The 10,797-nt window shown below is 52.6% G+C and overlaps 1 protein-coding gene across 1 annotated transcript; it reads right to left on the bottom strand.

The window, feature by feature from the left end:
• Positions 1–688: 688 nt before the first annotated feature.
• LOC126317528 (titin-like) lies at positions 689–9,102 on the bottom strand (the record flags this gene model as incomplete). Its single annotated transcript, XM_049993201.1, has 2 exons — positions 9,014–9,102; positions 689–8,232 (listed from the first exon to the last, which is right to left on the bottom strand). Coding segments are annotated over exons 1-2 (7,633 nt in total), but the record flags the coding sequence as incomplete, so codon positions are not given.
• Between the last annotated feature and the right edge of the window lie 1,695 nt (positions 9,103–10,797).

Raw genomic sequence — 10,797 nt, 5'->3', positions numbered from 1 at the left:
TACACTAGATCGCGTGTTCTTAGCATTGTGTGGTCTCTTCAGGGTTCTTCATGTGTAAAAACTCCTATGTTTCTGAACCAAGGGTTTTGCTATGATTAAGTTATGCCCTGTGCAAAGTTCTACCAGATGGCTTCCTCTTTCATTTCTTTCCCCCAGTTCATATTCACCTATGTTTCCTTCTCTCCCTTTTCATACTCTCGAATTCCAGTCACTAGTCACTATGAAATTCCGTCTCCCTTCACTATCTGAATTTCTTTCATCTCATCATACATTTCATCTGCAGAGCTAGTTAGCATATAACCATGTAATACTGTAGGTAGCGTCGGCTTTGTGTCTATCTTGGCCACAATAATGCGTTCACTATGCTGTTTGTAGTAGCTTAATCGCAGTCCTACTTTTTTGTTCATTATTAAACCTACTCCTGCATTACCCCTATTTGATTTTGTGTTTATAACCCTGTATTCACCTGACCGAATGTCCTGATCCTCCTGCAACCGAACTTCAATAATACCAACTATATCTAAATTCAACCTATCCATTTCCCTTTTTACATTTTCTAACATGCCTGCCCAATAAAGGGAGTTGACAATCCACACTCCGATCCTAGAACACCAGTTTTCTTTCTCATGATAACGATGTCCTCTTGAGTAGTCACCACCCGAAGATCCGGAAGGGGGGGCTATTTTGCCTCTGGGCTGTTTTGCCTCTGGGCTGTTTTGCCTCTGGGCTGTTTTGCTCTGGGCTTTTGCCTCTGGGCTGTTTTGCCTCTGGGCTGTTTTGCCTCTGGGCTGTTTTGCCTCTGGGCTGTTTTGCTCTGGGCTGTGCTTGGGTTTTGCCTCTGGGCTGTTTTGCCTCTGGGCTGTTTTGCCTCTGGGCTGTTTTGCCTCTGGGCTGTTTTGCCTCTGGGCTGTTTTGCCTCTGGGCTGTTTGCCTCTGGCTGTTTTGCCTCTGGGCTGTTTTGCCTCTGGGCTGTTTTGCCCCTGGGCTGTTTTGCCTCTGGGCTGTTTTGCCTCTGGGCTGTTTTGCCTCTGGGCTGTTTTGCCTCTGGGCTGTTTTGCTCTGGGTGTTTTGCTCTGGGCTGGCTGTTTTGCCTCTGGGCTGTTTTGCCTCTGGGCTGTTTTGCCGTCTGGGCTGTTTTGCTCTGGGCTGTTTTGCCTCTGGGCTGTTTGGCCTCTGGGCTGTTTTGCCTCTGGGCTGTTTTGCCTCTGGGCTGTTTTGCCTCTGGGCTGTTTTGCCTCTGGGCTGTTTGCCTCTGGGCTGTTTGCCTCTGGGCTGTTTTGCCTCTGGGGCTGTTTTGCCTCTGGGCTGTTTTGCCTCTGGCTGTTTTGCCTCTGGGCTGTTTGCCTCTGGGCTGTTTTGCCTCTGGGCTGTTTTGCCTCTGGGCTGTTTTGCCTCTGGGCTGTTTTGCCTCTGGGCTGTTTTGCCTCTGGGCTGTTTTGCCTCTGGGCTGTTTTGCCTCTGGGCTGTTTTGCCTCTGGGCTGTTTTGCCTCTGGGCTGTTTTGCCTCTGGGCTGTTTTGCCTCTGGGCTGTTTTGCCTCTGGGCTGTTTTGCCTCTGGGCTGTTTTGCCTCTGGGCTGTTTTGCCTCTGGGCTGTTTTGCCTCTGGGCTGTTTTGCCTCTGGGCTGTTTTGCCTCTGGGCTGTTTTGCCTCTGGGCTGTTTTGCCTCTGGGCTGTTTTGCCTCTGGGCTGTTTTGCCTCTGGGCTGTTTTGCCTCTGGGCTGTTTTGCCTCTGGGCTGTTTTGCCTCTGGGCTGTTTTGCCTCTGGGCTGTTTTGCCTCTGGGCTGTTTTGCCTCTGGGCTGTTTTGCCTCTGGGCTGTTTTGCCTCTGGGCTGTTTCCTCTGGGCTTTTTGCCTCTGGGCTGTTTTGCCTCTGGGCTGTTTTGCCTCTGGGCTGTTTTGCCTTCTGGGCTGTTTTGCCTCTGGGCTGTTTTGCCTCTGGGCTGTTTTGCCTCTGGGCTGTTTTGCCTCTGGGCTGTTTTGCCTCTGGGGCTGTTTTGCCTCTGGGCTGTTTTGCCTCTGGGCTGTTTTGCCTCTGGGCTGTTTTGCCTCTGGGCTGTTTTGCCTCTGGGCTGTTTTGCCTCTGGGCTGTTTTGCCTCTGGGCTGTTTTGCCTCTGGGCTGTTTTGCCTCTGGGCTGTTTTGCCTCTGGGCTGTTTTGCCTCTGGGCTGTTTTGCCTCTGGCTGTTTTGCCTGCTGGGCTGTTTTGCCTCTGGGCTGTTTTGCCTCTGGGCTGTTTTGCCTCTGGGCTGTTTTGCCTCTGGGCTGTTTTGCCTCTGGGCTGTTTTGCCTCTGGGCTGTTTTGCCTCTGGGCTGTTTTTGCCTCTGGGCTGTTTTGCCTCTGGGCTGTTTTGCCTCTGGGCTGTTTTGCCTCTGGGCTGTTTGCCTCTGGGCTGTTTTGCCTCTGGGCTGTTTTGCCTCTGGGCTGTTTTGCCTCTGGGCTGTTTTGCCTCTGGGCTGTTTTGCCTCTGGGCTGTTTTGCCTCTGGGCTGTTTTGCCTCTGGGCTGTTTTGCCTCTGGGCTGTTTTGCCTCTGGGCTGTTTTGCCTCTGGGCTGTTTTGCCTCTGGGCTGTTTTGCCTCTGGGCTGTTTTGCCTCTGGGCTGTTTTGCCTCTGGGCTGTTTTGCCTCTGGGCTGTTTTGCCTCTGGGCTGTTTTGCCTCTGGGCTGTTTTGCCTCTGGGCTGTTTTGCCTCTGGGCTGTTTTGCCTCTGGGCTGTTTTGCCTCTGGGCTGTTTTGCCTCTGGGCTGTTTTGCCTCTGGGCTGTTTTGCCTCTGGGCTGTTTTGCCTCTGGGCTGTTTTGCCTCTGGGCTGTTTTGCCTCTGGGCTGTTTTGCCTCTGGGCTGTTTTGCCTCTGGGCTGTTTTGCCTCTGGGCTGTTTTGCCTCTGGGCTGTTTTGCCTCTGGGCTGTTTTGCCTCTGGGCTGTTTTGCCTCTGGGCTGTTTTGCCTCTGGGCTGTTTTGCCTCTGGGCTGTTTTGCCTCTGGGCTGTTTTGCCTCTGGGCTGTTTTGCCTCTGGGCTGTTTTGCCTCTGGGCTGTTTTGCCTCTGGGCTGTTTTGCCTCTGGGCTGTTTTGCCTCTGGGCTGTTTTGCCTCTGGGCTGTTTTGCCTCTGGGCTGTTTTGCCTCTGGGCTGTTTTGCCTCTGGGCTGTTTTGCCTCTGGGCTGTTTTGCCTCTGGGCTGTTTTGCCTCTGGGCTGTTTTGCCTCTGGGCTGTTTTGCCTCTGGGCTGTTTTGCCTCTGGGCTGTTTTGCCTCTGGGCTGTTTTGCCTCTGGGCTGTTTTGCCTCTGGGCTGTTTTGCCTCTGGGCTGTTTTGCCTCTGGGCTGTTTTGCCTCTGGGCTGTTTTGCCTCTGGGCTGTTTTGCCTCTGGGCTGTTTTGCCTCTGGGCTGTTTTGCCTCTGGGCTGTTTTGCCTCTGGGCTGTTTTGCCTCTGGGCTGTTTTGCCTCTGGGCTGTTTTGCCTCTGGGCTGTTTTGCCTCTGGGCTGTTTTGCCTCTGGGCTGTTTTGCCTCTGGGCTGTTTTGCCTCTGGGCTGTTTTGCCTCTGGGCTGTTTTGCCTCTGGGCTGTTTTGCCTCTGGGCTGTTTTGCCTCTGGGCTGTTTTGCCTCTGGGCTGTTTTGCCTCTGGGCTGTTTTGCCTCTGGGCTGTTTTGCCTCTGGGCTGTTTTGCCTCTGGGCTGTTTTGCCTCTGGGCTGTTTTGCCTCTGGGCTGTTTTGCCTCTGGGCTGTTTTGCCTCTGGGCTGTTTTGCCTCTGGGCTGTTTTGCCTCTGGGCTGTTTTGCCTCTGGGCTGTTTTGCCTCTGGGCTGTTTTGCCTCTGGGCTGTTTTGCCTCTGGGCTGTTTTGCCTCTGGGCTGTTTTGCCTCTGGGCTGTTTTGCCTCTGGGCTGTTTTGCCTCTGGGCTGTTTTGCCTCTGGGCTGTTTTGCCTCTGGGCTGTTTTGCCTCTGGGCTGTTTTGCCTCTGGGCTGTTTTGCCTCTGGGCTGTTTTGCCTCTGGGCTGTTTTGCCTCTGGGCTGTTTTGCCTCTGGGCTGTTTTGCCTCTGGGCTGTTTTGCCTCTGGGCTGTTTTGCCTCTGGGCTGTTTTGCCTCTGGGCTGTTTTGCCTCTGGGCTGTTTTGCCTCTGGGCTGTTTTGCCTCTGGGCTGTTTTGCCTCTGGGCTGTTTTGCCTCTGGGCTGTTTTGCCTCTGGGCTGTTTTGCCTCTGGGCTGTTTTGCCTCTGGGCTGTTTTGCCTCTGGGCTGTTTTGCCTCTGGGCTGTTTTGCCTCTGGGCTGTTTTGCCTCTGGGCTGTTTTGCCTCTGGGCTGTTTTGCCTCTGGGCTGTTTTGCCTCTGGGCTGTTTTGCCTCTGGGCTGTTTTGCCTCTGGGCTGTTTTGCCTCTGGGCTGTTTTGCCTCTGGGCTGTTTTGCCTCTGGGCTGTTTTGCCTCTGGGCTGTTTTGCCTCTGGGCTGTTTTGCCTCTGGGCTGTTTTGCCTCTGGGCTGTTTTGCCTCTGGGCTGTTTTGCCTCTGGGCTGTTTTGCCTCTGGGCTGTTTTGCCTCTGGGCTGTTTTGCCTCTGGGCTGTTTTGCCTCTGGGCTGTTTTGCCTCTGGGCTGTTTTGCCTCTGGGCTGTTTTGCCTCTGGGCTGTTTTGCCTCTGGGCTGTTTTGCCTCTGGGCTGTTTTGCCTCTGGGCTGTTTTGCCTCTGGGCTGTTTTGCCTCTGGGCTGTTTTGCCTCTGGGCTGTTTTGCCTCTGGGCTGTTTTGCCTCTGGGCTGTTTTGCCTCTGGGCTGTTTTGCCTCTGGGCTGTTTTGCCTCTGGGCTGTTTTGCCTCTGGGCTGTTTTGCCTCTGGGCTGTTTTGCCTCTGGGCTGTTTTGCCTCTGGGCTGTTTTGCCTCTGGGCTGTTTTGCCTCTGGGCTGTTTTGCCTCTGGGCTGTTTTGCCTCTGGGCTGTTTTGCCTCTGGGCTGTTTTGCCTCTGGGCTGTTTTGCCTCTGGGCTGTTTTGCCTCTGGGCTGTTTTGCCTCTGGGCTGTTTTGCCTCTGGGCTGTTTTGCCTCTGGGCTGTTTTGCCTCTGGGCTGTTTTGCCTCTGGGCTGTTTTGCCTCTGGGCTGTTTTGCCTCTGGGCTGTTTTGCCTCTGGGCTGTTTTGCCTCTGGGCTGTTTTGCCTCTGGGCTGTTTTGCCTCTGGGCTGTTTTGCCTCTGGGCTGTTTTGCCTCTGGGCTGTTTTGCCTCTGGGCTGTTTTGCCTCTGGGCTGTTTTGCCTCTGGGCTGTTTTGCCTCTGGGCTGTTTTGCCTCTGGGCTGTTTTGCCTCTGGGCTGTTTTGCCTCTGGGCTGTTTTGCCTCTGGGCTGTTTTGCCTCTGGGCTGTTTTGCCTCTGGGCTGTTTTGCCTCTGGGCTGTTTTGCCTCTGGGCTGTTTTGCCTCTGGGCTGTTTTGCCTCTGGGCTGTTTTGCCTCTGGGCTGTTTTGCCTCTGGGCTGTTTTGCCTCTGGGCTGTTTTGCCTCTGGGCTGTTTTGCCTCTGGGCTGTTTTGCCTCTGGGCTGTTTTGCCTCTGGGCTGTTTTGCCTCTGGGCTGTTTTGCCTCTGGGCTGTTTTGCCTCTGGGCTGTTTTGCCTCTGGGCTGTTTTGCCTCTGGGCTGTTTTGCCTCTGGGCTGTTTTGCCTCTGGGCTGTTTTGCCTCTGGGCTGTTTTGCCTCTGGGCTGTTTTGCCTCTGGGCTGTTTTGCCTCTGGGCTGTTTTGCCTCTGGGCTGTTTTGCCTCTGGGCTGTTTTGCCTCTGGGCTGTTTTGCCTCTGGGCTGTTTTGCCTCTGGGCTGTTTTGCCTCTGGGCTGTTTTGCCTCTGGGCTGTTTTGCCTCTGGGCTGTTTTGCCTCTGGGCTGTTTTGCCTCTGGGCTGTTTTGCCTCTGGGCTGTTTTGCCTCTGGGCTGTTTTGCCTCTGGGCTGTTTTGCCTCTGGGCTGTTTTGCCTCTGGGCTGTTTTGCCTCTGGGCTGTTTTGCCTCTGGGCTGTTTTGCCTCTGGGCTGTTTTGCCTCTGGGCTGTTTTGCCTCTGGGCTGTTTTGCCTCTGGGCTGTTTTGCCTCTGGGCTGTTTTGCCTCTGGGCTGTTTTGCCTCTGGGCTGTTTTGCCTCTGGGCTGTTTTGCCTCTGGGCTGTTTTGCCTCTGGGCTGTTTTGCCTCTGGGCTGTTTTGCCTCTGGGCTGTTTTGCCTCTGGGCTGTTTTGCCTCTGGGCTGTTTTGCCTCTGGGCTGTTTTGCCTCTGGGCTGTTTTGCCTCTGGGCTGTTTTGCCTCTGGGCTGTTTTGCCTCTGGGCTGTTTTGCCTCTGGGCTGTTTTGCCTCTGGGCTGTTTTGCCTCTGGGCTGTTTTGCCTCTGGGCTGTTTTGCCTCTGGGCTGTTTTGCCTCTGGGCTGTTTTGCCTCTGGGCTGTTTTGCCTCTGGGCTGTTTTGCCTCTGGGCTGTTTTGCCTCTGGGCTGTTTTGCCTCTGGGCTGTTTTGCCTCTGGGCTGTTTTGCCTCTGGGCTGTTTTGCCTCTGGGCTGTTTTGCCTCTGGGCTGTTTTGCCTCTGGGCTGTTTTGCCTCTGGGCTGTTTTGCCTCTGGGCTGTTTTGCCTCTGGGCTGTTTTGCCTCTGGGCTGTTTTGCCTCTGGGCTGTTTTGCCTCTGGGCTGTTTTGCCTCTGGGCTGTTTTGCCTCTGGGCTGTTTTGCCTCTGGGCTGTTTTGCCTCTGGGCTGTTTTGCCTCTGGGCTGTTTTGCCTCTGGGCTGTTTTGCCTCTGGGCTGTTTTGCCTCTGGGCTGTTTTGCCTCTGGGCTGTTTTGCCTCTGGGCTGTTTTGCCTCTGGGCTGTTTTGCCTCTGGGCTGTTTTGCCTCTGGGCTGTTTTGCCTCTGGGCTGTTTTGCCTCTGGGCTGTTTTGCCTCTGGGCTGTTTTGCCTCTGGGCTGTTTTGCCTCTGGGCTGTTTTGCCTCTGGGCTGTTTTGCCTCTGGGCTGTTTTGCCTCTGGGCTGTTTTGCCTCTGGGCTGTTTTGCCTCTGGGCTGTTTTGCCTCTGGGCTGTTTTGCCTCTGGGCTGTTTTGCCTCTGGGCTGTTTTGCCTCTGGGCTGTTTTGCCTCTGGGCTGTTTTGCCTCTGGGCTGTTTTGCCTCTGGGCTGTTTTGCCTCTGGGCTGTTTTGCCTCTGGGCTGTTTTGCCTCTGGGCTGTTTTGCCTCTGGGCTGTTTTGCCTCTGGGCTGTTTTGCCTCTGGGCTGTTTTGCCTCTGGGCTGTTTTGCCTCTGGGCTGTTTTGCCTCTGGGCTGTTTTGCCTCTGGGCTGTTTTGCCTCTGGGCTGTTTTGCCTCTGGGCTGTTTTGCCTCTGGGCTGTTTTGCCTCTGGGCTGTTTTGCCTCTGGGCTGTTTTGCCTCTGGGCTGTTTTGCCTCTGGGCTGTTTTGCCTCTGGGCTGTTTTGCCTCTGGGCTGTTTTGCCTCTGGGCTGTTTTGCCTCTGGGCTGTTTTGCCTCTGGGCTGTTTTGCCTCTGGGCTGTTTTGCCTCTGGGCTGTTTTGCCTCTGGGCTGTTTTGCCTCTGGGCTGTTTTGCCTCTGGGCTGTTTTGCCTCTGGGCTGTTTTGCCTCTGGGCTGTTTTGCCTCTGGGCTGTTTTGCCTCTGGGCTGTTTTGCCTCTGGGCTGTTTTGCCTCTGGGCTGTTTTGCCTCTGGGCTGTTTTGCCTCTGGGCTGTTTTGCCTCTGGGCTGTTTTGCCTCTGGGCTGTTTTGCCTCTGGGCTGTTTTGCCTCTGGGCTGTTTTGCCTCTGGGCTGTTTTGCCTCTGGGCTGTTTTGCCTCTGGGCTGTTTTGCCTCTGGGCTGTTTTGCCTCTGGGCTGTTTTGCCTCTGGGCTGTTTTGCCTCTGGGCTGTTTTGCCTCTGGGCTGTTTTGCCTCTGGGCTGTTTTGCCTCTGGGCTGTTTTGCCTCTGGGCTGTTTTGCCTCTGGGCTGTTTTGCCTCTGGGCTGTTTTGCCTCTGGGCTGTTTTGCCTCTGGGCTGTTTTGCCTCTGGGCTGTTTTGCCTCTGGGCTGTTTTGCCTCTGGGCTGTTTTGCCTCTGGGCTGTTTTGCCTCTGGGCTGTTTTGCCTCTGGGCTGTTTTGCCTCTGGGCTGTTTTGCCTCTGGGCTGTTTTGCCTCTGGGCTGTTTTGCCTCTGGGCTGTTTTGCCTCTGGGCTGTTTTGCCTCTGGGCTGTTTTGCCTCTGGGCTGTTTTGCCTCTGGGCTGTTTTGCCTCTGGGCTGTTTTGCCTCTCCTCTCTACACACTATCGTTGTGCTGTCAGTTCCCTCAGTCAGTACTGACCGTGACCTGAAGGTGTATGTGATGTTTCTCCAACACCATGACTCCAGGAGTAGCACTGCCCACTGCCATGTCGCTCCAATAACTGGAAAATGGGACCTCTCCTCAGGCTGCCGGCACACTCGCAGACTATAGTCATTTGGGGCAGTGCAGAATCTCAATTCATTACGCAGAACTCAACTGGACCTATTCAAAAATGGTTCAATGGGCTCTGAGCACTAGTGGACTTAACATCTGAGGTCATCAGCCCCATAACTTAAGGACATCACACACCCATGCCCGAGGCAGGATTCGACCGTAGCGGTTGCGCGGTTCGACTGTAGCGTCTAGAACCGTTCGGCCGCACCGGCTGGCGGGACCTATTCACCATCAGTTCAAGCTTCATGGTCAACACAACTTTAAAACATCTTTTTCTGTCGTGGTGTTTACGGCAGCCTATGCATGGGGCTCTAATTCCCTACTCTGGTTGCTGCTAACTGCCGTCCAGTGGTACAAGATGATACAGGTTGTTGCAGGGAGTCCATTGCGTGTTCTTGAATTCCAGGTGCACATGAGCGAGTTTCGCTGGTCTTGGTGCACAATAGAGCGATCTTTCCTTGTGGTCAGATGTGATAGATTGGAAAATTGACAAACCTGCTCGCTGCACTCGTAACTAGTATGTCTCAGGTTTCTTTCGAGTAAAGTTGTTATTCAAATCGATATGGACACTCGAAAACGAACATCATGGTGCTGGCAATACTTCACGGAGGATGGAGATAACGTTACTTGCAATATTTGTCGTAAAAATCTCCGTAATGTATCAAAAATACAACGGGCATGATTAGACATCTTAAACTGCACAATTTATCGAGCAATAAAACTGCGACGTCCGTGGATACAGAGGCTAATTCTTCCAATAGTGCGAGGCAGACAAAATATCCAGGTGCGTATGGCACAAAAGGTGAATTCCGTGCAAAAGTTCGGATAGTGTCCGAAGCGGTCCGTCACGCTAAAAAACATTGATTTTTAATCGTACTCGGATAACATCCAACATATCCCAAAATCAAACCTATAGTATCCTAGCTTTTGCACGATACGATATGTAATTGTATTGGACTAGTCGTCGATCCTAACGTATCCCCTTGCAGGAACACTGATCTAAATCTTTAGTTTCTCTTCATAGAGGGAAGTAAACGGCAACAATAGCTGGATGAAGCACTAGTGACCATAACAGACGATTTTCAATCGTCGAGGACACTGGTTTTCGACGTTTTGTTTCACTGTTGGACCCACAATACTCGATACAAAATCGAAAAAAATTTGCGCCTCATGATTGTGGGCGATTTTCACAAACAGAAAGAGGCTGTAAACGTGGCCGTGGAAGACTCTACTTGGGTTTCTTTAACGACCGATATTAGAACCTCTCAGTACTGGGGTATATATTGCTGTAACTAGTCATTTCATTAACACTAATTAGTGCCTGAAAACTTCAGCTATCGAGACATTACGTTTCCCGGAAAAGCATACAGCGCTAAATATTAGTAAGGCGTAAGATAATGTAATTTCAAAATGGAAATTTTAAAACCAAGTTGTAAGCATCACAACTGGTTCAAAAATGGTTCAAATGGCTCTGGGCACTATAGGACTTAATATCTGAGGTCATCAGTCCCCTAGAACTTCGAACTACATAAACCAAACTAAACTAAAAACATCACACACATCCATGCCAGAGGCAGGATTCGAACCTTTGACCGTAGCGATCGCGCGGTTCCAGGCTGTAGCGCCCGAAACCGCTAGGCCATCTCGGCCGGCCATCACAACTGACAACGTCAGTAACATGACGGCAGCCGTACAACTTATTCAGTGGCAACATATACAGGGTGTTACAAAAAGGTGCGGCCAAACTTTCAGGAAACATTCCTCACACACAAAGAAAGAAAATGTTATGAGGACATGAGTCCGGAAACGCTTAGTTTCCATGTTAGAGCTCATTTTATTACTTTTCTTCAAATCACTTTAATCATGGAATGGAAACACAGCAGTAGAATGTACCAGCGTCACTTGAAACACTTTGGTACAGGAAATGTTCAAAATGTCCTCCGTTAGCGAGGATACATGCATCCTCCCTCCGTCGCATGGAATCCCTGATGAGCTGATGCAGCCCTGGAGACTGGCGTATTGTATCACAGCCGTCCACAATACGGGCACGAAGAGTCTCTACATTTGGTACCGGGTTTGCGTAGACAAGAGTTTTCAAATGCCTCCACAAATGAAAGTCAACAGGGTTGAGGTCAAGAGAGCGTGGAGGCCATGGAATTGCTCCGTATCTACCAATCTATCGGTCACCGAATCTGTTGTTGAGAAGCGTACGAACACTTCGACTGAAACGTGCAGGAGCTCCATCGTGCAAGAACCACACGTTGTGTCGTACTTGTAAAGGCACCGAAGTCAACATTACCTTCCTTCAATTGGGCCAACTGGCGGTGAATCGTGGAAGTACAGTACATACTGACGAAACTAAAATGATGTCTAACATGGAAATTA

Source organism: Schistocerca gregaria, unplaced genomic scaffold (assembly GCF_023897955.1).
Source record: "Schistocerca gregaria isolate iqSchGreg1 unplaced genomic scaffold, iqSchGreg1.2 ptg000634l, whole genome shotgun sequence".
NCBI lineage: Eukaryota > Metazoa > Arthropoda > Insecta > Orthoptera > Acrididae > Schistocerca > Schistocerca gregaria.
Note: the sequence above shows the minus strand (reverse complement) of the source record. Positions and strands in the feature narration are given on the sequence as shown.